At 42.9% G+C, this 24666-nt stretch overlaps 9 protein-coding genes across 9 annotated transcripts; 4 read left to right on the forward strand and 5 right to left on the reverse strand.

Annotated features, from left to right (window-relative positions):
• Window positions 1-1915: 1915 nt before the first annotated feature.
• Window positions 1916-4091, reverse strand: IL334_005922 (uncharacterized protein; the record flags this gene model as incomplete). The annotated part of the gene is made up of 6 exons (XM_062937628.1): window positions 1916-2632; window positions 2712-2919; window positions 2994-3373; window positions 3432-3526; window positions 3601-3827; window positions 3913-4091. The coding sequence occupies 6 exons, from the start codon at window positions 4089-4091 to the stop codon at window positions 1916-1918; spliced, it is 1806 nt and encodes a 601-aa protein (XP_062793679.1).
• Window positions 4092-4423: 332 nt separating this feature from the next.
• IL334_005923 (uncharacterized protein) lies at window positions 4424-6990 on the forward strand (the record flags this gene model as incomplete). Its single annotated transcript, XM_062937629.1, has 8 exons — window positions 4424-4691; window positions 4779-4906; window positions 4992-5528; window positions 5597-5671; window positions 5747-5789; window positions 5860-6362; window positions 6442-6652; window positions 6767-6990. 8 exons carry the CDS (start codon window positions 4424-4426, stop codon window positions 6988-6990), a joined length of 1989 nt encoding a protein of 662 aa, XP_062793680.1.
• Window positions 6991-7489: 499 nt separating this feature from the next.
• IL334_005924 (uncharacterized protein) lies at window positions 7490-8851 on the reverse strand (the record flags this gene model as incomplete). The annotated part of the gene is made up of 4 exons (XM_062937630.1): window positions 7490-7528; window positions 7771-7923; window positions 8359-8458; window positions 8763-8851. 4 exons carry the CDS (start codon window positions 8849-8851, stop codon window positions 7490-7492), a joined length of 381 nt encoding a protein of 126 aa, XP_062793681.1.
• Window positions 8852-9369: 518 nt separating this feature from the next.
• Window positions 9370-13551, reverse strand: IL334_005925 (uncharacterized protein; the record flags this gene model as incomplete). Its single annotated transcript, XM_062937631.1, has 11 exons — window positions 9370-9579; window positions 9652-9990; window positions 10058-10147; window positions 10202-10260; window positions 10324-10391; window positions 10462-10942; window positions 11000-11389; window positions 11449-12092; window positions 12155-12576; window positions 12639-12829; window positions 12903-13551. The coding sequence occupies 11 exons, from the start codon at window positions 13549-13551 to the stop codon at window positions 9370-9372; spliced, it is 3543 nt and encodes a 1180-aa protein (XP_062793682.1).
• A 701-nt stretch (window positions 13552-14252) lies between these two features.
• On the forward strand, window positions 14253-16116 carry IL334_005926 (uncharacterized protein; the record flags this gene model as incomplete). The annotated part of the gene is made up of 6 exons (XM_062937632.1): window positions 14253-14390; window positions 14452-14514; window positions 14605-15206; window positions 15501-15723; window positions 15801-15899; window positions 15958-16116. The coding sequence occupies 6 exons, from the start codon at window positions 14253-14255 to the stop codon at window positions 16114-16116; spliced, it is 1284 nt and encodes a 427-aa protein (XP_062793683.1).
• A 113-nt stretch (window positions 16117-16229) lies between these two features.
• IL334_005927 (uncharacterized protein) lies at window positions 16230-16841 on the reverse strand (the record flags this gene model as incomplete). Its single annotated transcript, XM_062937633.1, has 4 exons — window positions 16230-16334; window positions 16409-16508; window positions 16659-16746; window positions 16811-16841. 4 exons carry the CDS (start codon window positions 16839-16841, stop codon window positions 16230-16232), a joined length of 324 nt encoding a protein of 107 aa, XP_062793684.1.
• Window positions 16842-17181: 340 nt separating this feature from the next.
• IL334_005928 (uncharacterized protein) lies at window positions 17182-18951 on the forward strand (the record flags this gene model as incomplete). The annotated part of the gene is made up of 4 exons (XM_062937634.1): window positions 17182-17875; window positions 17963-18373; window positions 18440-18738; window positions 18820-18951. 4 exons carry the CDS (start codon window positions 17182-17184, stop codon window positions 18949-18951), a joined length of 1536 nt encoding a protein of 511 aa, XP_062793685.1.
• A 1012-nt stretch (window positions 18952-19963) lies between these two features.
• On the reverse strand, window positions 19964-22303 carry IL334_005929 (uncharacterized protein; the record flags this gene model as incomplete). Its single annotated transcript, XM_062937635.1, has 9 exons — window positions 19964-20090; window positions 20202-20551; window positions 20616-20881; window positions 20949-21023; window positions 21093-21378; window positions 21458-21549; window positions 21647-21807; window positions 21916-22089; window positions 22191-22303. 9 exons carry the CDS (start codon window positions 22301-22303, stop codon window positions 19964-19966), a joined length of 1644 nt encoding a protein of 547 aa, XP_062793686.1.
• Window positions 22304-22668: 365 nt separating this feature from the next.
• Window positions 22669-24498, forward strand: IL334_005930 (uncharacterized protein; the record flags this gene model as incomplete). Its single annotated transcript, XM_062937636.1, has 6 exons — window positions 22669-22866; window positions 22994-23222; window positions 23395-23569; window positions 23656-23773; window positions 23860-23970; window positions 24097-24498. The coding sequence occupies 6 exons, from the start codon at window positions 22669-22671 to the stop codon at window positions 24496-24498; spliced, it is 1233 nt and encodes a 410-aa protein (XP_062793687.1).
• Window positions 24499-24666: the final 168 nt, after the last annotated feature.

The raw sequence follows: 24666 nt of genomic DNA on the forward strand, positions 1-24666 counted from the left end.
AAGGGGTCTCGAGAGCACAAGACGAGACGTCGACGGCATAACTCGTGAATGGCTGAAGCAAAGCAGCGATGGTATAGATTGAAAGGGTAGATAGAAGAAGATTAGGCGACGACAGAGGGAGCAAGACAGCCCTCAAGCTGCTCAAGTCTATGAAAAAGAATTGTGTCCGGGACACGAGACTCACCATCAGAGGTGTGCTTGTCGAGGTTCTCTTTGGTTAAGCCGCTCATCGTGAGAGTGTAACTGCAGCTATCTTGATATCCTATGCCGTTGAGCAGGGGATGTTAAGAGAGAGGGAGGTGATGAGGAGGACAGAAGAATGAATGGATGACCTGATGGGGGGTGGGAGAAGGATGACGTTGGTAAGGAAGGAATGCTTTTTATATGATATATTACTGTGGGAAAGTTGAACAATTAACTAACCTGATCTACCCGGCATAGAATGGATCCGACTAGTACTGTACCTGGCATCTAACCACGTGGCTAATCATAGTACGCGTTCAGGCGATAATAGCATCAAATGAACGGGATGATCCGATAACATAAACACACACACACACACACGTTCCTCAATTCATATATCACTCAATCCTTCCCCTCAAACAGCAGAAGTGTGGCAATTCTGGTTGACGAGAAGAGTCACCACATGCAATCATCATGACTTGTACATCCCATATGCGCATCTTTACGACAAATCAAAAATCTGATCATGGCTGATTGCCAAAACGTAGAAAGAAGACTAAAACAATCCGGGGAATATCAACTTTAAAGAGCTTAAATCGAGAGGCCAAAGATGCCGTAAACCAGATGATCAACATCTGCCCCTAAGATCCCCAAGAAGAGCCCCATGTTTTTTACGATACAGCACAGTCACGTCAGTGTAAAGGAGCTAGTATCAATGCGATGGAGCGCATGTCGACCCGCTCACTGATATGCGGGTATCTCGAAGCACCTTCCATGTTTATATGCGATGTTGTTGATCTACGAAGTCGATCTATCAGTGCGGCAGCATCGACCGATTTGAGAGATGATGAAGGGAGTGCGAACAACGATACCGTGTTGAACTGATCGTCATCAGTAAAAGAGTGGATCTGAGCTGCGCAGAAGGTCTGTTTGGACAACATTGAGGTCGAAGTTCACTCTTTCGGGGCTCATGAGATCATGCCTTGATGTTAGGAAGACTTTGTCGACACCCGGTCCTTATCAGTAGCGCCGAAGAGTAATCTCCGTTCAAAGGTAGTCAGCGGAAGCAAGACATTGGACTTTCTTTCTCAATTCCTATTGAGATCGCGGTTGCATCCTCACGGGTGATAGGATTATTTAGTATTTATGGCGTAAGGCGCATCATGGTAGTGGGCGGATGAAAAGGGGGAAAGGGGAAAGTGAAGAGGTCCTCAGCGGCACTGCAGATTTGTCTCGGGGAATCTGGCTTGGCACCATACTGGTTCTAATTGATTCTACTAGTCTATTTGATTAGTATCAACAGAAGTGACATCATTTACATCTTAAAGACTATTAATTGCTCTTATGGATGCAGAACTGTTCACGTCTGCGTCGGCTTTTGCATCATCAATACCGACCACCTTGTAATGATTTACTAAATCATCGAGTGAGACCTTGTAATGAAGAATTTCATCTTTCACTGAGATCTTTCGTTCTCTCCAGAAAGATTCTGTTCGTTGAACCTATCCTATGATCTGCATCGCGTTGGCTATTGAATCTACCATAAATGTGGGCGCTGGACCGTTTCTGAATTCATTCCAATCGGGGCGAGGTGGGATCGATGGGATTCTCGCGGTCATCTCGATGCTGAAATATATCTTCTATAAACATTATTCATAAGACTACGAGTAGCCAGCCTCGGTCCCGGCCTGTTCGGACAGTTCCAATGTGACGGCGTATAACTTTATAAAGTTCACAAGACGTCTTTGAGAGATTTTCGTAAATACCCGATCAGTTTCCCTAAATATCCTTCCGTTCGTTTGGCTTCTTTCCCTATCCAGCCCATCATGATGAATTTCCACCATCTTGTCCAACTAGCCTCATTACCTCCTGCCTTGAAGCCATAGAATGCCATTCCGATTCCTACCACAACAATACCAACAGCAAGTATCGTTTTGACTTTGTTTCTGGGTAATCTGATAGGTGATTTTCTTCTGTGGGTTATCGGTCTTCTCTCTTCTTCATCATCATCATCTATAGCTGTACCTGCACCTGGTCTGACCACTTCTCTATCTATCATGTCTAACATTGTTTCAGGTGTCCGAGTTTCATCTGATTCTTTCGAATAGGTGTAAACTACGCTTCCTTCACCCATTATTTCTTTCCCTTTTATGATCTCCCCATCCCAGGGAAATTGTTCCATCAGATCATCCGTTAGCTGAAACAACTGACTCAATTTAATGGGTTTGTATGGGTTTGGCGTATCGTCATGGAATTCCTTGATTTTCCGCGCAGATTCAGTGATTGGGCTGGGAACGGAAGGCACAGGCGGTTCTGGATTTGATGGTGTATCTGGGTATAAAGGTGGTAATCTAACGAAGAGTGGATGAAGTAACGTTGGATCATCGATATATTCTTCACCTAGTTGACGAGCAAGTTCCAACATCTGCGGTTTCTTAGAAATCAAGATCTAAAGTCCGTATATTCCAGAAATAAGCAACATGATCTTTTTAAAACGTTTGCAAAGAGATCAAAGTAGAATGACTCACAGCAGCAGCTAGATAGACGGCTGAAATCGGATTTCTAGCTAAAAGGTAATCGAACATTCTTTGTATCGGTGATAGATGATCGCAATCATGAGAGAAAAGCGTTAACACCCATGACAAAGCGAAGAACGGTAATGTCGGTACAGGTGAGATCTTAGCTGAAAATTCAGATAATTCAGGATCCGCAGCTTTTAAAATCCGTTTCAATATCCTATAATGCCCAATAACAATCAGCCGCATCCAGGCTGTTTTGGGATGTCAGGAAAGTAGAAGGGCATAGCTCACCTCAGTAAACCCATCATCCCTTCCATTCCTGAACCCATTGCATCTCTCACCCTATTCAGACTGATCATTTCTGCGCATTTTCTCACTTCTCGCCAGTCCTCCGAATCCCGATTGGACGATTCATAAGCGGAAGGTTGGTCTCCTAGAGGCTTGTTCGTGTTCTCATCAACATCTTGATCAATCCCTGTAACATCCATCTTTGTCTGCTCATCTAGGACTCGAGTCTCTGATGACTCGACAGGAATTGAGCATGGCTCGTGAGTAGATTGCATGCTTCTGATCTTACGTATTCTACTACGAGATGACGATCTTGATCGTGTGGCTATAGGTTTGGGAGGTATGAATGTAAGATAAAGGACTGAGAGGATATCATGATAACCCTAGAAGTCCAATGTTAGCTTTATCGTATGGAAAAAAGTTGGTCGAAAGTCGACATACCTGGAAATAACTTAAAGCGGGGTATTTTCTCAGTACACCAATAATCAGATTGTTCAAATCAGCCTGAAGATCAAGCTTATTCTGAGCCGGTAGCCCTACAGTGGTATAACTATACTTCAGTTTGGCGATTACGTTGGCAAGCACCCACTTGGTATACAAATTGACATACCTTTTGGAAATGTGACGAAAGACCTATCTGTATCCAATTTGACTTGCCTTTCATTTGGGTGTGCTTTGAGTTCCGATGGTCCAGCATCACAACTACTCTCTCCACTGGACAGGGATGGTGTGAAAGCACTGGCTGCTTGATCTGGAGATGCATCACGGACTACCTTGTCTACTAAACCTTCATGTTCAACGTGTGGATCTAGGCGGTGAGTGCGGAGTAACGTTGACCTATTGTTTTTTGCTTTCAGCTTATCATTCAACACAAGAGGATTTCTCGAGGTCTCAGTCTTGTTAGACCCACCCTGTCACTCACCAGGCTTTCTTCCTCATGCCTTCACTTCCGAAACCACCTGGTAAAGCAGATATCTTCCTTAGTCCTTCCAAGTCATCATCCTCTATAGCTTGTTTCGTCCGGCTTTCCCTGATTTTGATCCACTCGTCAGATTCTTGTACACCTTTTGCAGACCCCAGTTTCTCATTCAAAAGCGACATGGCTGGTCAATCAGTCTCGTTGATACCGTCAAGAGCTATACGAATGTTTCTGACGAAGAGACCACAGCAAATGGCCTTTCAATGTTTCGGTGTATCCTATCGTCATTAACCGGTTATGATCATGGGCTGAATGTGTATTACGTAACCCCAACGAATACTGCCGATCGGGTCAAAGCGACAGCGAAGTGACGTTTCAGGTGAAGGATGGGATTTAAACTGAATGGTAGAAAGTGAACTGTAGATGATATCGACTTTACTTTACACTTCGCTTTTGGTTCTCTCTCTTTGATAGATAGAGACGAGTGACCAGTAACGGATTCATCCTCAGCGTCATGTTCAACGCACCTCGACGAATGGGTGGAGCACCTATCTCATCATCGGCATTCTTATCTTCACCTGGGTTATCAAGTTCAGGATACAACGATCCATTAGCCTCGTCTACTCCTGTACCTGGTCATGCCGGATTTGGTGATGTTGATCCATGGTCTGCAGTCCCTAGTCCAGCTAGATCTGGGACTCCTAGGGGTAGTGTCGAAGAGATAAGAGAAGGTATTACTGCAAATACTTCTTCTGGAAGAGAAGGCTTAAATGGACTCATAAGTGAGTTCCTCAAAGATATTCAACACCTTGAACGGACATAGGGAAGGAATGAGACTCATGACGCGAATTTCAATCATGAATGTACAGATGATCCACCTGCTGTCTATGTATCGCTGTTTGATCAACTCGAACCCAACGCATTAGGAAGCGTATCGTTGGCTTCTGTACATAGATTACTTTCTACTTCCAAACTACCAGCGACGACGGTTGAGAAGGTGAGTTCACTCATCGTAATCAGATGTCATCTTCCACCAAAACGGAAAATAGACCGCAACTGACAGCATCTTTGCGTATTGAAAGATAATCAACCTCACATCTCGTGATAAATCATCTTTGACAAGACAAGAATTCTTTTGTGCTTTGGCATTAGTCGCATACGCACAATCATCACCTGCTGAAGATGATGATATCTCAATTGAGAAATTATCAGCTTCATTACCTCATCTTCCTTTACCTGATTTGAAGCCTTCTTCTTCATCTTCTCTTCCGTCTCCCACCAACCATATCAACAATGATAACATGCTGTCTGCACCCTCGAATGGATTCGAATCAAGTGACATAAATCATCCGATTACACCTTCAGCTTCAACAGCTTTCAACGCATGGGATACGGCGCCTCGTGAAAATGGATTCCAGATTCCTGCGTCGGATACGTTACCTGGTCCAGGTCAAGGTCACATATCAAGTGGATACAGTGGAAATGGAAGCGCATTTAGATCAGATGGAATTGTAGATGAAAGTCAATTAGGGTATTGGAAGAAATTGGAAACGGTGGATGTGACTCTAATACCAGAAAAAGAAGGGTGGTTCTTGCAGAAATACAGAGTTGAATCGGACGTAAGTACAATCAGATCAACATGGTGAGACACGTAAAAAGTGGCAGATTTCTGATAATTGATTTGCAGAAACGCTCAAGTGGTGCTGTATCAAGAAGATACAGTGATTTCGTTTGGTTATTAGATTGTCTCATCAAACGCTACGTGAGTTTCCGGTGTTCATATCTGCCATGAGTAAATTCTGTCTTGGGCCTGTCAGTGCTGACAACTAATACGCAGCCATTCCGATTGTTACCAGCTTTACCGCCAAAACGCATAGGAGGTGAGTCTCCTATTATGCATTCTTACCCAAAAATAGTGGAAGCTGATCAATCCGTATCCTAATTACAAAGCCGATGCAACATTCCTTGAATCACGCCGCAAAGCATTAAGACGATTCATAAATTTCGTTGTGAATCATCCAGTCTTAAAAGATGATGGCGCATTGAATGTGTTCCTGACAGAACCGTCGTTCGAATCATGGAGGAAAAGGACCAAAGTTTCAACAGAAGAAGAATCTTCCAGCAAGAAATTGAATCCTGCACAAGAAATGGCTATCCCATCAGATCTAGACGAGAAATTAGGTATATTAAGAGGCAATCTACCTGTTATATTAGGATCCTATCAGAAATTAGTCGTCCTAGCGGAACGCGGATTAGCGAGACTACAAGTACATTCAGGTGATTCAAGTAGGATAGCTATGAGTCTTCAAAGTATAGGTGAAACTATCAATAAAAGTTGTTTTAGATGTTTACCTGAGAATAACCAAGGTTGTTCTTTATGTCAAGGTGTAAGTAATGGACTAGGTGAAATAGGTGAAAGTTGGACTAGAGCAGCCGAAGAAGATGAGAAAAGGGTGAGTCAAGCTGTAGCCCTTGACCCTTGGAAGGGAGCAAGTTGAAAACTGACAGGACTGTCACGGTGTGCGTGTTTAGGTAACGGTAATCACAAAGCATATCGAATCTCTCAAATCGACTCGCGATCTATATTTATCATTCAGAGATCTGTACATCAGGCACGACAAGTTATCGAAAGATAATGTCGAGGCACTGAGGAAGAAGGTGGATAGTAGAACCAAGAAGATTGACAGTTTGAAGAATGCTGCGAAACCTGGCTGGGAAAGTGAAGTTGATAAGCTTGTTGCAGGTGAGTTGATTTTACTTATCTTCCACTGTTTCTTATCCAAACATCTAAATAACTACGATCCGCCTCGCTTGGTTTGACATCGAGATCGCATGTTGATATCATCGCTTTATCCAGCAACCGACCAAGACAACTCTTCAATAAGCAATTCACTGTCACGTAGGGTATTTATCAGAGCCTGTATGTGGCATGAACTATCGGTCGTGCATCATTCTCGTCAAGCTGCTCAGACGACACTAGGCTGGAGAGAATTCACTCAAGATCAAATTCATGGTATCAAGCAATTAGAAAGTGTCTGGGAGGGATTGAAGGAAAGACTAGAAGGAATGCCAATTGATTAGATCAAGTAAAGTGATATGGATTGCTCGAAATGTTGTACTTGTATCTGTATGTGTTGCCATTGTCGCCAGAAATTTTGATGTCATTGCTTGATCATGGTCTAGCATCAGGATGTATCCTTGCTGGAATGCATATCTATTTGTTAGACCCGGCTGTTTTTCCTGATGATAGCCTCATCATGAAATCTCAAGGATGATTGCATTCTGAGCGATAAGATACTCCCCTCATGACGCTGGATTGATCTTCCCCCATCCCCTCCTCGCTTCCGATGCTGAAGTATAATTAGAATCGACATGTTCTGTTTATAAGTAAAAGTTATGAGATGATGAAGTAAAGGTAAGATTGTTGCATCTCATGCTATATAATGCACTACTTTAAGGACCGACTAGTCGTCCTGTCTCTAGTAGAAGAGAAAAGAAAGACCCCCAATCCACAAGCTCTAAAAGTCTCAACGATCAAACCCCTCCATATCCTATATCCATCCGAAATAGATGAGTTGACTCAAGCGAGCTTCTTGAAGATCTTGGGTGCGGCACATGCCTGCGATGTATCATAGGACAGAATCAGTATGTTTTCGTAGATCAGAATCCTTCTCAACAGAATCATTTGAACGTTCCCCTTGGAATGACCACTTGACAGCCCAACAACTTGGATGTCGCATGTGATATGTGTCCCTTCACTGATATTTGGTTTCTTCTGCCTGGAACGAGCTCACGACCCCAAGCATCGATTTCCTAATCCCAACGGCAAGAAACCGACAAGAATGAAGAACAGTCACTCACGTCAACACAGTGTAAGACATGGAAAAATTCCTCGACACAATCTTCTCCTGGGAATCCTTTTCCAGCTTCAACTTTCTCTTGACAGTGTTTGAAGTGGTGAACGTGATCGGCACATGTTTTTGTCTCACATTCTTCTCTGATAGCGGGTGCGATCTGCGTTCCGCGACAGGGTAACAGCGCAAGTTTAGTTGGTCGATGCGACGAAGGTATTTAGATTAGCGATGTGGTTTGCGAATGAGGTATGGTTGAACGAATGCAGATGGATCGATAGATCGATATTGTGAGATGAATGAAAAACGATGCAGTGATTTAAGGACGGAATGTAGATGATCAAGAACAGATATATCGACACAAGAGTTGGTTCAGATCAGACCAGATAATTCGAATTGACGCGGTAGGCGAAGTGGATGGTTAGATCGAGAAATCGTGTATCATGTATCGTGTATTGTGTATCGAAAGTTTCGAGAGAGTGGAGCACAATATTGTAAGCATCGTCACAGATTCGTCCAAGATACCACCACCCCTTTCCTTTTATCTCGAAGTGGGGCATCCATCGAAGCGACAAAAATGAAATACGATATGACTCACGTCCTCTGGTTCCTCCTCCTCCTCCTCTTCCTCTTCTGCGGGCTCTTCACTTGCTTCTTCAGCAGGCTCGTCTGATTCCTCAGGTGCCTCTGCGTGGGCGCTATCCAGTCCAACGCGGTGTCAGCCTCTCTCGATATCTCATTGTTAGGTCTTTGCGTATTTTTGTATATTTCATGAAGGACATTTTTTTTATCGATTTTCGTACGACTCTTCTCCTTTTCTACTCTCACTCCAACCGAATCTTCAACACCGCACTTAATCACACGATTGTCTCCAATCTCATTGGTACTTCCATACTCCAGTCTTTTGCTTTTCCCTTGACTCCTTCACTGTCGCCGACTCCTAGTCTCATAATTTCTCTTTCCCCCTTGGTCATTAGTGGAGAGTGCAGATAGACGACTCACGTAGGTACAAAGTACGAAACCAAACTTGAGAAGAGAGAAGTTGTCTCTTCTACTGGAGCGGCAGCTGTTTGTTGGTTCTCAATGGCCATTTTGATTGTCGACGTAGCTGCGTTGATGATGAAGGAAGGCAGAAGTGAAGATGAGTGTTGCAAAGACCGATTTTTATGATGGACAAATCGATTGTTATTTGTTGTATTGCTTTGATTTGACTGGTCCATCTCAAAACTAAAACCCAAAAGGAAAGAGATGGTACATGTCAATCCCATCAACGGAATCAAAGTGCCTCGTCGTCGGGAAATTACGGAGATATCATTGGTTGGGAACTCGTGGACGCTATCTGCTACCCCCATTTACAGTATGAGGGAATCTCATGCATTACATGCATACATGCGCTGTGGAAAGAGAGTTTATATAAAGTAAATGATACATTGAATGGAGCCAATGGATGTAGGGGGACTCGTGATATGTAAAGTATAAGGAAAACAAGAAACATGATTGAATGAGTAAGAATGAAAGTGTTATGTGACATGTCGTTGATTTTGAGACCATGCTTGATCTTCCGCCGCTCCCCCCTTGTCGCCCCTCTGTTCCCCTTTCATCCCTCCATCTACCTCAATTCAGCTATAAGACTCTCCAGATCTGCAACCACATCAGTCATCGTAGGTCGTTCGGCAGGGTCCTGGTGCCACATCCTTTCCATCAGGTTGACGGGCTCATCACCCCAATGTTTTCTCAATCCGTTGATCGATGGCCGTCGGTGTTTCGCTCCTACAGCGTCGTAAATGTAATGTTCGTTATGGCCCTCCCAGGGGTATTTCTAGGTGAAATTCGGCAAAGAGTCAGTCTAGCTTCAGATTTGACGAAGTAGACATTGGAGCTATAAACTCACCTTGTCTCCTGTCCAGCCAGCCATCATCTCCCAATAGACCATGCCAGCACTGAAAACATCCACTTTATAATCATATCTTGGATGAGGATGCCATAGTTCTGGTGCTTGCCAATTTACCGTACCAACCAGAGATCTGATCATTGACCTCGTTGAATTTTTCACCCTTGCTAGGCCGAAATCTCCAACTTTGGCCTGACCTGACCTGTTTATCAATATGTTTGATGATTTGCAATCGCGATGAATGATCGACGGTTTCCTTGTGTGCAGATACTCTAACCCTCTCGCTATGTCAAGCATCAACTGTAGAACCCTTCGAAGTGATGGACAAGGGACGTTTCGCTAAGTAGTGATGGCAATCAGCTTCGGAATGTCTTTGCCGCTGCATCATAATCATGGAGACACTTACTATATAATCGAAGAGATCTCCATTTTCACATAACTCGCTGACTAGCATACAAGGTACTTGGGATGAGTCTTCCGGTATACAGATGCCTCGCTACGCAGGACGTCGTCAGTTTCAGGGTCATCATCCGACCGAAGATGGGCTCACAAATCGAACAATATTAGGATGACTGAACTCAGCCAGTAATTTGAGTTCTCGGATATCCACTGTGTGGCACGATTAGTCGAACAAAAAGCTCGCGAATGACCAAGGAGAGGATAATGACTCACTCTCAGACAAATGCTCTCGAAATTCCGAGATAGCTACTTTTCTACCTCTCAGTTTACCTACAAACACACTGTGTCAAAGTGAACGTCAACAAACATTCCTTCAATTCGATAGTCGATAGCAACCAGATCATTACATACTCTTTAAAACCACCCGAACCTATCTTCTCGTTCTTGATCAGTTGCGAGGGTTTGATAACGGAATCTTCTAGACCTAATTCTTGTAGATCCAAGTTGAGTTCCGCTTCTGACCCTACAGGTCTGGATTCATCTGAGATGGGAGGAGTAGCAGGGTCATTCGCATGTATATGGTCTCTTAGCAACACTGGTGTGGTTTTACCAGGAACATGCACGTTAGATCCGATGGCATGTATGATTTTCTTCTGTTTGGATTTTTTGGCTCTTGATGATTTCGACGATGATGATGGTCTTGCTGTGGCTTGGGAAGATGGATCAGATTTTGGTCCTGAACCTTGTTGCTCATCTCTCCATTCCAGTAAAGCTTTTGCTAGTTGAGGTTTTGTTCCTCCTACTTCGATGCCTCGACTTTCGCACATCTGGACAAGCTCATCTCGAAGTAGACGTGTGAGAGATGCGACAGTCGCGTCTGTGAGATCGACATCTGGGGAGCAAATTGTCAGCTTAGCACTCCATTTCCTCAAGCGGAACAAAAACTCGCCTGCTTCAAATGATTCGTCCACATCGGTCTCCTCATCCTCCTCATCTTCATCATCTTCTTCTTCGTCCTCTTCCATATCTGGATCATCTCGTGCTTCCTGTCTGAGCCTCTTCTTTCGACTCTGCATGACTCCGAATGCTTTGCCTGATCGAGTGGTATGTACGGGCGCAGGAGTGACTTGGACATCCTCGTCAAGTTGCGATGAAAGCGAATTAGTTGCTGCAATTATATCAGATTCCGGTGCTTCGTTTTCCCCATCGTTGTCATTGTCTGATATGTTTTGATCTGGAGAGTGACGGGAAGTACGACGGGTTTGTCGACGAGGAGGAGTGGAGGGTTGTGAGGTGGGCACTTGCCCTTTATCCTGGGCTCGAGTTCGAGGACGGTCTTCTGTTCCGTGTGCTCCTTATCAGCGTCCGCAGAGATAGTGAGATGAAAATCTTACATACCGTCGCTGTTGTCCATATTTTCGTCCTCGGTCTCATCTGTAACCTCCCCATCTTCAATTGTCATCTCTTCGTCTATGTCCATTTCTGTATCACTTTCCCCGCCCTTCAATGCTTCAATAGCCTTCTTCTTGGCTCCTCGACTTGGCAGCGATCGACTCTTCGTTGCAATGACTGATGGCACATCCGTATCCATAAGCTTATCACGACTTCGCAATCTTCTTGATGGAGCAGACGAGCCATCCAGTTCTTCCAAATCCTCCTCTTGAACAGTCATAGCATCTGCATCTCCATCCTCTTCATTTTCTTCGTCATCGGCATCCACCTCACTTGATAATTCCTTGATGAAGCTGGCTCGCGCACCTCGAGGACGAAGTCTGTTAACCAGAGGTGTCGGTTCGTCATCTTCCAACTCCTCTTCCGTGTCTTCAGATGCGGCATTACCGTTGGCAAGCTGTTTACCAGGTGTGGACCTTGATTGTCTCGTTTGGGATTTCCGAGATATCCGAGCAGGAGTACGTCCGCGGGTTGCGGCTGGTCCTTTGAGTTGGTGTGGAGTTTGACGAGACGGACGGGAGTCTTCACCTTGTGAAGTATCGGTTGTTGTATATGCAGACGAGAGAGTTGAAGATCGCCTTGTCCGGCGGCTGCGTGAAACACTCGAATTAGTCATGTATAAACCGAAGACAACGGCCGACTCATAACTCACTCTATCAAGCCCTTAGCAGGACTTTTGACATCATCACCAAATCTAGCTTTTTTATCCGCCTTTTCCTCACCCATACTTTTACTCCTTCCTCTAAAGCCGTTGTTTCTCGCCATAGATTTCCTTCGGTCCTTCGTTCGTCTGGGCGCGGTACGGATCAACGTCGTTTCTGCCAACCTTACTCTTGATCTCGTCCGAGGATTTGCCTTTGGTGTCGCATCAGTGTCTACGATTGATCGCCCGCGGGCCGGACCGGTATTCGTTGAGGATGAAGAGGATATAGGTGTATGTTGCAGTGAAGATGAAGTTGACGAGCGAAGTCGTTTCATTTCCAAATTAGATTCGAGTGTAGTTTTCCGTCGGGGAGACATACGCCTTGGTGATGAAGAGGGAAGAGGGGAGATGAGACGATCGAAGGAGTTCCGCTAAATGAGCGCCACAAGCTATCAGTGTTATTCAGCAGGGAAATGAGAAAACGTCTCCTTACTGCTGCTATCAAGCCGTCGATGAGCTCCTTTTTTCCCATTCCAGTCTCGCCATCCTCGTCAATCGATGATATAGATCCCACTTCGTCCTCTTCGTTCCACATTCCCGCTACTTTCCATAATCTTACAAGTTCAGCTTTCCGTAACCGTATCAGCGCACTTGCAGGTGCGCTATCTATCAGATGTTGGTCACCTATAAGAGTGAAAAGCATATTCAGCACCGAAATCGTGTGAAAAGCAAAGCGGTGCTGCCGGACATGACTCACTTTCAGCAATGAATTCAGGTTTCACTTCATCTTCATCCATTTCAATCCAGCTACCTGAATCCTCACTTGAATCCGGATCTCTGTAAGATCTCTTTCTCTTCCTTGGACTAGAAGATGAATCACCTTCTTCGCCGTTATTCAAACTCCCATTTCCGTTGCCGAAGACATCTACTTCCGCTTTGGCTTTGGCTTTACCCTTTCCCTTGATTGTTCTGCTTGGAAAGGAATTTGCAGTCGACTGTCTAGAAGTCGATTTCCTAGTTCTAGACGTTGAAGACTGGTTGATCATCTGTTGACCTGTCTCTGAACTTAACGGTAATATTGTTCTGTTTCGAGTTTTAGAACCTTCACCTCGCTTTGTTGCTTTTAGCATTGATTCGTCTTCGTCTTCATCTTCATCTTCGTCATCGTCATCTACATCTGGACCTGAACTTGCTTCGATATCTGAATCCGAATTTGAAGAAGTCAAGTCGCTGTCATGAGAACTGTGAACTGGTCTTGAGATCACAAAAGCTTCTGAGCCTAATCTACGTCTTTTAGGTGGCGGATGTTTACCATTATATAAAGTATGTTTCGTTATTAACGGTGAAGCTGTTTTCCTAGGTGAAGAAGCGAAATGTTGAGATCTCGCTTTGACTAGTCTATGCATGATGAGAATCGATTCTAACGATGTCGGATACAGGAGAAGCAAGAGGTCTTGGTATAAATTATTGAATACAGGTGTTGAGAGAATATCGGAATTGATATTCGTTGATCAGTGGGTCAGAGGGAGACAGCGCGTTCGTATATGGTCGTATATTAATTCAAGGAAAAGTCGCGCGTTCAAGGAGTATTGTGTTATTTTGGAAGATACAGATATCTTCAGTGTCGTTCAGTGTATAGTGTATAGCGAAACCGCAGAGACTGAATGAGTCTCTTGACCTGTTTACATCTCTCTCTACTTGTAGAGAAGTATCGTTTGTAGCAGAGAAGGTGATGGGTGAGAATGACAGAAATGGATGATGGACAGTCAATGATAAATGTAACAACATCATCGTGAAAGAGATGACAGTTATAAATTACAAGATGCCAACTTCGAACGGAATGAACGGAACCAAATAGCCACGTGCTGGATGAATGAAGATACCTGTTTATGTAATCAATGACGTTTTGTCAAGAATCCCATAACAATTCAAGTAGTAGTAGTGAACCTGTAACTTCTCCTTTTGTCTTTCTTCATATACTCGAGTAGCGCCTGTCCTTTGCACTCTACATATACACTGAATCAACTACACAGGACACAAGGAAGCAAGATCTGCGAAGACAAAACAGTGAAGCATCTTGTGAAACGGTATATACACATCCTGCGACATGCCAGCGAATGCTCCTATCCCGGGGAAATTCGAAGAGGATCCTAGGGTACATTTCGACAAGACCGCAGGTAAATGGCAATATGAAGATGACGATGGAACGGAATATGAATGGACGGGTCAGGCTTGGATACCATTGGTGAGTGAATCTGGCGTGATAGCTTAAATGTTGATTTGGAGCTAAGTGAGATAATTCTTAGATCGATGAAGAGCTATGGAAAGCTCAACAAGCTGCATATTCCGTAGCAGGAGTAGATGAGAGTGTAAGTGACGTTTTTGTGTTTTACTTTTACTTTCGCCATTTCTTTTTGGAAAGAAGGAGTGTTTAGCTAATCCACATAGATGACATATAGACACCAGCAAATGCAGTAGTAGCTCGAGACGAAAAACGTAATAAGAAACGTAAAAAGGGTGAAAAAGATTATACGTCAAATACAAAGGATGTGAAAGAAATACCTAATGCTCAAGCTTCTTCATCAACATCAACATCAAAACTTCAACCTCAATCACAGCAACAACAAATTCCTGCAATCAAGAAAACAGCTGTGTGGGTGACTAATCTACCACCGAATACTACGGTCGATCTGTTAGCTAGTGTATTCACAAAAGCTGGTGTCCTGTTGATTGACGATGAAGGTAATCCAAGAATCAAGCTATATCATGATGATGAAGGTAAATTTAAAGGCGAAGCTTTGATAATGTACTTCAAAGAAGGCTCAGTAGATCTAGCTATAACTCTGCTAGATGATACAGAATTGGAATTAGGTTCAGGATACGGTAATATCAAAGTTAAAGTTGCAGAATATTCTGATAGAGATAAAGAGAAGGACAAATCAGAGGCTAAAAAGGAAGATAAGAAAGATTCTGCTGAACATGCTTATTCGAGAGGTGAGAAGAAGAAATTGACCGCAGAAGAAAAGCATAAAATGACTAAAAGGATCAAGACTATGCAAAAGTGAGTTGATTTGCGGAAAGAGACTCGAAACCCTGTGCACGGCCGAACCAGCTGCACTCATGCGCTGTGATCATGAAGAGACATCCTCATAGGCAACTCATAGATTAAGACATCTTGATCTATAACTATTCCGCCGTGTCATCCTGTTCTATCCCCTCATTCATGCTCACTATCTAATTGTCGCCATCTCCTCTCCTTAATTCCCCCTCTATTCCCATGTTAATCCTCCGATTTCCGCGCCGTAGACTGGTGATAAAGCCGAAGTGCTAATGAAGGCCCTGTAATGCCCCGTAGTAAAATCGCTTGGCATTCAGACGATGATTCGGATGATCCCGGTGCTCCACTTGAAGGCGCTCCTAAACCATTTTCCAATCGATTCAATCGAGTCGTGGTGCTTAAAGGCATGTTCACACTGGACGATCTGGCGAAAGACCCAGGATTATTACTCGAGTTGAAAGAAGAAGTGAGGGATGAAGCTGAGACGTTAGGGAAGGTCACCAGTGTAGTACTATATGACGTAAGTGCATTCTTAAGTGCATTCTCTGAGAGTGATGAAATGCAAGCTGATTTATCTGTTTGTTATCTCAATTGCAGAAAGAAGAAGATGGAGTGATGACTATTAAATTCAAAGATCCCATCGCTGCTCAAGCTTGTGTAACGAAAATGAACAACCGATATTTCGATGGAAGAGTAGTGAGCTGAATTCAACTTTTCGTACATTTCCGACTTTGGCTAACACGAGAGCTCGTAGATATACGCAGGGATATATACAGGAAAAGAAAGATTCCGTAAATCAGGTGGAATCACTTCATTTGGGGATGATGAACAAACCGAGAAAGAAGAAAGAGAGAGATTGGATAATTTCGCTCAATGGTTGGTTGAAGGAGAAGAAGAGAATGATAGACAATAATAAGACTTGTTGTCATATGCAAGATGTACTCAAATGCAAAATGCAAATATCAATTTGTTATGTTTTCACTACTTCTAGATGACCTAGCAGTTTTATAAGCCACTAATACCATGTCACTTTTTCTCCGAAGCGAGTATATCTACAACTCTTTGTACTTTACCATCATTACCACCTGAAGTGATGGATCTATCTGTTCTCGTACCTATCCTGACGTCGGTCTAATGCAAATCAATTGCAAATCGGTAGAAACTTAGCATATATCATCACCAGAAGGGAGGAGCAGGTTTCTCACAGCGATTCTTGGACAACCCAGATCGTGTACGGCCTGATGACACTCTCCAATGACTCGAACAACATCATCCCATGGTCCTTCAAGATTTGTTCCATAACCACTGGTAATCGTAAAAGATTGCGTCAGTGTGTTGCCTCTCTCTCTCTCTCCCTCCTCTGGATGCTCGAAGTTGGAGCTTACTGAAGCTAGAACCAAGATCGTTGTCAGCTACTTTATAGGAATCAACGCAATGGTTTAGCTGACTTTGTACTCTAATCCTGATTTCTCTAATACCCTTTGCACTTCGGCTATTTCACGTGCAACGGAAGTTTGAGGTAATCCAACAGGAATGAGGCAGACTGAGAAACCAAAAAGAGCCAATCAGCTAGATCTCAAAACAAGATGGTTAGGAAGAACACTCACAGTCTGCTACAGCATATAGTGAGACTGTCATTATATGCAAGGTTGCAAGAGAATGGAGATGATGAGGAAACGTTCAGAAAGCCTTTTGAGGAGATGTTATATCTTATGTTCATCATCATCATCAGGCGACGGAACAGCTGCAGCGCGGCCGGACCAGCAAATGTCCGACGGAAATGAGAGAAAGATGGAAGGGAAGGTTAAGTTAGGCATGGGACCAAGCACGGTTCAAAAGAAGCACAGTTAGGCACACCTTGTTTGGCAGAAGAGTTGTGCTCATGAGAACGCCTACAAAATAGCCGGTCAACCTTCCAGTGATATCATCTCCATCTTCACCTCTGTTACATATCATCCAGTATTAGCAACAATCTGAAATGGCACCCAGAGGAAAGAAGACCAAAGCTGAAGAAGCACTCGACTTCCTGTCCAACTTGGACAACCTTGATGAATCAGAAGACGCGACATCTTCTGTTCCCGCACCCACTTCGACACACGTTGGTAGCGCGACCGAAGGTACACCCCGAGAATCAATTGACAGCTCCAGAAAATCATTGTCATCCTCCAGGGAACTAGGTCAAGCGACTACTATCTCATCCTCCAAAGGAGGAGGAAATGGTAAACCACAAGCAGAAGATGAAGAAGCTCAAAAGGCATTAGACTTTTTGGAAGCTCAAATCAATCAAAAACGTTCCAAACCATTATCTTCAAGATCGTCTACGCCCGTCTCTGCTCCATCGACTACTACTTTTAACACCGTCCTTCCTGCTCCTTCGGGTGCTAGTAGTGGTGCGGAACCAATTAACGAACCTTCTTCCTCACCGAATTCAGGCGGATGGGGAGTTTCATCTTTTTGGTCATCTGCTACATCAGCTTTACAGCAAGCTCAAAAAGTTGCAGATGAACAATACAAAAAAGTCAGACAGGAAGGTGTCAGTGGTGTTACTAACCAACTGGAAAATCTGGGTGTTAAAGGTGTTAGTGTACCAGGAGTAGATCTGAATAAATTGAGAAAAGGTGCCGAGGAAAGATTAGGTGGTATTGTCAAAGGTGTTGATTTGGAGAAATTGAGTAAGTCGGATAGGCTTTTCAATGTGACACCTGTTTTCCAGCTGGAACGAACGCTAATGGTTGATTAAATGTCTTTGTGACTCATAGGACAAGATCTAGTCAACACTACAACATCAACTTTGACTTCAATTTTAGATACAGTTGCACCACCAATTTCTGCTCACGAGACATTGGAATTATGGTTAACACATCCTATGATTGGCTATTCTGGAGTCGAAGGTGTTATCTATCGAGCGTGGATAAGGATATTAGAACAGACCGAAAGTGGTGAATTGATCATCGTTTGGTCACCTCCTACTTCATCTGCTTCCTCTTCCTCAGAGAAAACCCAAGAAGGAGAAGAAGGCCAAGAGGACGAAGGTGAAAATGCTAGTGGAAGAAGTATAAATCCAATCAACGAAGGATGGACAAAGGCATGGGAAGAAGCTAGAAAAGAGATTGACAGTGTAAAACAAAGAGAGGAACAAAACCCAAAAGGAAGGAATAAATCACCTAATCGTGAGTCAAATGATCCAAACCGAGTATCACCTAGGTAAAATCGTCTCTGACATCTTCAACAACCAGCTCAAGTACCAGTAACCACTGTCCCTATATTCCTACATCTTCAACCACTTCTTGCACCTTTACCTTACCTCGAGCCTCCGATCTTGACTTCTACATCAACATCTAGTGGCCAACAAGAACCACCTAAACACTTGTATTTCTTATTGACTTTACAAGATCCAACTCACTCATTATCATTCACGACTGTGACTCAGCCTTCACCAAGTGATTGGATGGATGTTGAATATGAGAAGTCTGAATGGGTAGAAGAGAGACTAGTCGAGGTTCTCAGAACTAGTGTAGAGGTCATTGCTCAAGATGTAAGTGTAGAACCCCTTTTTTTTTTGACATTTCCCACGCATACGCTCTTTAGCTGATCACGACATTTTTCGATCATATAGTATGTGGCGACACGTATGGGACTCAAACCTTCAGCTCCAACAGCAGCTGCTGTGACTGCTTTGGTGGAACAAGCGACTCAAGAGAGTGATCAAGCCAAAGTGCAAGCCAACGAAGAGGGCAAAGCGGAGTAAGGTACCGTCAGCGATCACCCGTTTCTACATACGACTTATATCGGTGTGAAGGCCGGGTATTGGCTGTATGTGTGAAGGTCCGGATTTTAAAGAGCTCTCAATTATCCTGCCTTCTAAGGCTTTGATTTTGTTGTTTTGACTTTGATCGCTTATTAAGTAGATTCTCGAAGAGAATCATCTTTGATATATGTTTATGTGACGAGATGAATTATGTTTTTTATGATGCAGTGATGTATGCGGTACAGCTGTCTTATCGTTGTCCAATGTTGCACTACTAACCAGGGGTAGCCGTGAAGAGAGGGATCCGGGGACAACGTGGGAACGGTGGAAGAGAAGGTGTGAAGAAGCAAAAGGGGGGCGGGCGAAGGTGACGGATGTAAGCAGAAGGGAAGACTAGGTTAATACTAGCTTTAATCTTGCTGCTGTTTCAGCGTGATGGAAGCTACCATTCCAACCACGTTTATATAAATGTCACTCGACGTTGAATCACCTGTGTTTAGAAAATTAGAGATGTGAATGCTAAGCAAAAATGATCACTATATTGTCTTCGTCTTAACCCGTTATTGCCGTAGCCGTTGGCCTTGAGATGGTATAGGCTGGGACGGATGGACGACGAGAATGTTTAACTATCAATTATCATTGAAGTATCGTCTGATTTGTGCAGATAGCCCATGATCACTGCGCGGTAGCGGTATCATGTATGGTCACTCGGTTCATCGACACCCCATCCTCTGTATGCAGAACAATAACAGACATTCTGCTAGCGATAACTCGAACCTCCCGTAGGTGAACGATCAAAGTGAATGTGAAGTACCATACTTGACTTCGGAGTCTCACATCATCTCATTGATAATATAGTGGACATTTCTCCCATCATGAAGCGATCTGCAGTCATTTTTCAAAGCTCACAAGCAAGCAAGATCAAGCATGTGTGCTTGTTTGCAGATCAAGCTAAGATTGTAAACGTGGATTGAGTGGTCGTTTTATGACAAAATACAACATGCATGGACTTTTAGAAATCCCCAAGATCGAGATCAATGGTCCTAGCTACGTATTGTTGTGGAGTCTCACCCTTTTTCAATCCTGATGCGGGTGGTACGTCAGGTTTAGGAATGATTGTTGAGCTTTCCATGCTTGCGCTACTATTGATGAGTAAACATCCATAAATGGGTCCATTGATCGATCATCAAAATCAGCATTTAATCGCTCAGTATCTCTTTCATACTCCCATCTAACGAAATGTCACTTACGATTTAGCTTTTATCAAAGCTTCTTCAGCTTTCTTTTTAGCCAAAGCAGCTTGATGGGCTTTTGTCATCATCTCTTTGGTTTTCCTCTTGTTGTTTTCATTGATCCTTTGAATCCTTAAATCATAATCATCTTCACCTGAACCACCGGCACCTCCATTGACTAATTGACCTGTTGAAGGATCACCACCTAGTTTGATGATTTCAGAATTGATCATTTCGACTGTTCCAACGTCATTACGTCTCACAGCTAATTCACGAGTTGAAAGTAATTGTGAGATCTTGAGTAAGGCTGATCGATTGGCCGAAGGGTCATATGCTTTTCTGGTGTTGATTTGTCTGTTTACCTCGGCCTAAAAGGAAAAGGAAATCAGCTGTGGTCTTCCTTATATCGCCAGGCGCCATAAATTCACTCACATCAGTCATAGATCTATCCCTTAGATTTTTGATATCATCATGTTTCTTCTTCAATTCGCTTCTTTTAGGCAATTTCACATTGTCCACTTTATTTGTCATTGAAAATCTTGAAAATTCTTTTTCCTCAAAATCGCCGTTGGAAACATCTGCGATTCTGAACAGTCTTGCCGCTTTACCATATGAACACAGCAATCCTCTTGCATCACGAATCGTTCTTCCTTTATATTCGATGTTGTATGCGCCGAATTTCTCGGATGTATCAACTTCTGATCAGGGAATAGCAAAATCAGCTTGTGTCCTCGATGAAACTCGTCGCCGATCATAGAAGCTGACCTTTGATTCTGTGAATTCGATATTTTGGTCGACCTTGTTCATCAGGTTCTCCAGCCATTAATCTTACATAAGCGCCTGGTTCATGAGTTCGTCAGCGATCATCTTTGAAGGATACACAGACTCGCCAGCTGTAGATAAACTCACCTACGACAACATCCTCGAAGCCATCTTTGTACATCATATCGACCAGTTCATATCTACTCAATCTAGCAGAATTGATTTCTTGTCTGGTGGCAGGTACACCGTCCAAATCTTCTTTAGAAGCTTTGGTTGGTGATTGATTTTTATTATTTTCAGGTGAATGTAATGGGGAATGTCTGTATGAGTATGACTGTGATTGCGATTGTGAATGTGAAATTTCACCATCTTCAGTTGAGTTGTCGGACCCTGGGGAAGCAGATCTTGGTCTGCGTTGACTTTGTCTTGCAGCCTGGTCTCGACAACGTTCAATGTCAATCTTCAGACATATAGATACGCAGGCGAGATGGGAGAAAAAGAATGAGACTTACCCGTCTTTGAGCACGTTCATCTTTCGCTTTTCTCTTGTTCTTCAAATCTGCCATAGCTCTCGAAGCTTCTTTAGATACGCTTGTATGTTTTCCTAGTTCAAGCAGCAGTCTTCAATATGGTATCAAAACCGACTATTTGGGATGATACTCTCATCGAAGAGGTGTCCAGAATATATGTATCTTACTCACTTCTTTTTCGAGATGGACCATCATCGTCATCATCATCATTCTCGTCCCCGCCAATAGTCTTGAACATTGCATCCAAAGCTTGAGAATCTTTGAACTTTTGCATTTCCTCAAGACGAGAAGCTAAGATGTTCTCCCTTTCAATTTCGGGAAGGTTTTCGAGTCTATGAGTTTAGAAAGCATCAATAAGCATGATGCAGCATAGGATACAGCTCAATGAGATTGAGACTCGCGGTGATCATTGTAGTGAGGACAAGAATCAATGAACTCACGCTTCTCTATCATCCTCATCAACGTATTTACCTTCAAGCGGATACGGGTTCCTCGTTGGTGCTTTATTCGGTTTACGAGATGATGAAGCAGCAGCGGCCATTTGATCAATCGCATCTTCTTCTGAATCTGAATCTAAATCCATATCTGCTTCCCCTTCAGATTCGGATTCTTCGCTATTGTGAGTGATGGGTTATAACAGATCAGCTTCGAGATCCCCCTTTTCCAAAGCGCTTCATTTGCTCGCGTATCCATCTTACACACAAATCATACTCACAAAGCCTTGGTCTTCTTCTTACTTGCTCCATTTGAATTATGCCTTTTCTTGGATGGTCTTCTGGTAGGGTCATCTTCTGCCAATCCGAGTAACTCGTTTTCCAGATCTGACATGTTGGCTACGGTATGCTATGTCGTTTAGTCTGGAGGGGTGTGGGCGAGGAGAGTGTACTCGAGATGACTTGAGGAGATTGTTTGCTTGATTGATTGATTGATTGATTGATTGATATGAAGACAAAATACAGAGTTGAGAGTTGAGAAGTGAGAAGTGAGAAGTGATGAAAATGCGGAATGAAGCGAAGAGTACGAGTACAGCGCGAATGAGTTTTGAAAGTGGAAATAATAATAGGTTCAGATTCAAAACAAGAGGTCAACGTTAATCATTCATTATAACTACTATACGTACTTCTGTCTCGTCTCAATCGCTTTTCATTTACGCATAGAAGGTATACAGTCCTGGGCCCCTCCAAACGGGCACAATGTTATTTCGATACTTGTACAGCCTGTTAGGGGTTCTACTTGCTGTGCCATTATGTATAGCGTCGTCCAATATCGGTTCTAGACCTCAATTGGAATCTCGAGTATCTGATTTATTCTCAAATTCGACGGATGCTGGTGGACATACGAACAATTGGGCTGTATTAGTTTGTTCATCTAGATATTGGTTCAATTATCGTGTGAGTCCATGTTGTATAATAACTTTCCTTTCCTTCCTGTCAGAAAAAGGCAAATGATTCGAGCTGTCTCGTTTGATACCATAAGCTAATCAACCTGTCAATGTAAAACCCCAAAAATCAATTACAGCATATGGCAAACACTTTAGCAATGTATCGTACATTAAAGAGATTAGGATTACCAGATTCGAATATAATTTTAATGTTAGCAGATGATGTAGCGTGTAATTCGAGAAATTCATTTCCTGCATCTGTTTATGCTAATAAAGGTAAAGAAATGGATTTATACGGTCAAGGTATACAAGTTGATTATAGAGGATATGAAGTTACTGTTGAAAGTTTCTTAAGGTTATTGACTGGTAAGTCTCGTTATTTATTCGTTCATACTTTCATTCATTTATTTTTTCGTATATTTAACGTATATTTATGACTTGAACGACAACAAAGGGGTGTTGTATGTATATCCAAATGATAAAGGTCATCGTAAAGGCTAGCTAACGACGAAATCTTTGGTTTCTGTTGGAAAAACAGGTCGACATGATCATACTGTACCGAGGAGTAAAAGGTTGTTATCAGATTCATCTTCAAATGTATTCGTTTATATGACTGGACATGGTGGAAACGAATTTCTGAAATTTCAAGATAATGAAGAAGTTTCAGCTTATGACGTGGCCGATGCTGTTGAGCAGATGTGGGAGAAGCGAAGGTAAGTCAGATGTTGAAGGGAAGAGAAAGGATGATGATAAGAGCATAGATTCAATGCAACTGACCATAAGATCTCCAATCTTCCAGATACAACAAACTGCTTTTCGCAATCGACACATGTCAAGCTAATACTATGTATTCGAAATTCTATTCACCTGAGATAATATCCACTGGCTCATCCGCTTTGGGCGAGAATAGTTATTCTGTGAGTTAGCATTCATCTCTTTGTCATCACCTTGAGACGATAAATGGAAAAGGCGCTGACTGGTAGGATCATACCTTATAATCCAGCATCACAATGACATGGATATAGGAGTGGCTGTTATAGATTCATTCACACATTACATTTTACAGTATTTAGAAACGTTAGGTAAAACATCTAAAGAGACTTTGAAAGATTTCGTAAGTTGCTCTGTCTTTCTACTTTTTACTCGTCTTTCAATTCGGGTCTCCCTCGATATCATCGTATGAGAATTGAAGGCTGATCTTCTTCAAATATCATCTTTGTCTTGATTAATATACATTCAGTTTGGAATATATGATCCTTCAAAAATTCACTCTCATCCAGGAATATCAACGTCCTTGTCAACATCACCACCTGAAGATATACTCGTGACAGATTTCTTTGGTGCAGTAGCCAAAATCGAAATCTCACCTAAATCATCCGAATTACCAATATCATCTCATGCTTCATATTCGACACAATGGGAAGAATCGCCGAATACCGCAAGAAATAGAGATGACCTGGATAAAGAGCGTGAGGAACCGTCTTCTTCTTCTTCTTTTTCGTCCGGAGAATCGACATTTGGAGGTAATGGCAATGTTTGGAAGTCACCTTTAAGTGTTGACAATCACATGAAAAGGGTATTTGGGACTTTAGGTGGATTAAGTGGAATAGGTTTATTTGCGTATTTTGCTAGCAGGAACTGAAGTGTAGAATTAGAGCTTTTAGATGTGAAATTGTATTTGTACTGCCATTCATGACAAGCTAGAGCATCAACATCATATGATCATTTTAATTCGCTACCCCGTATCGGACGTATACATACCCATCTAATTGTTAAAAATGTATAAGTCTGTGTATCGACAGTATTCCAG

The sequence above is a fragment of the Kwoniella shivajii genome, chromosome 8 (genome assembly GCF_035658355.1).
Source record: "Kwoniella shivajii chromosome 8, complete sequence".
NCBI classification, from domain to species: Eukaryota; Fungi; Basidiomycota; class Tremellomycetes; order Tremellales; family Cryptococcaceae; genus Kwoniella; species Kwoniella shivajii.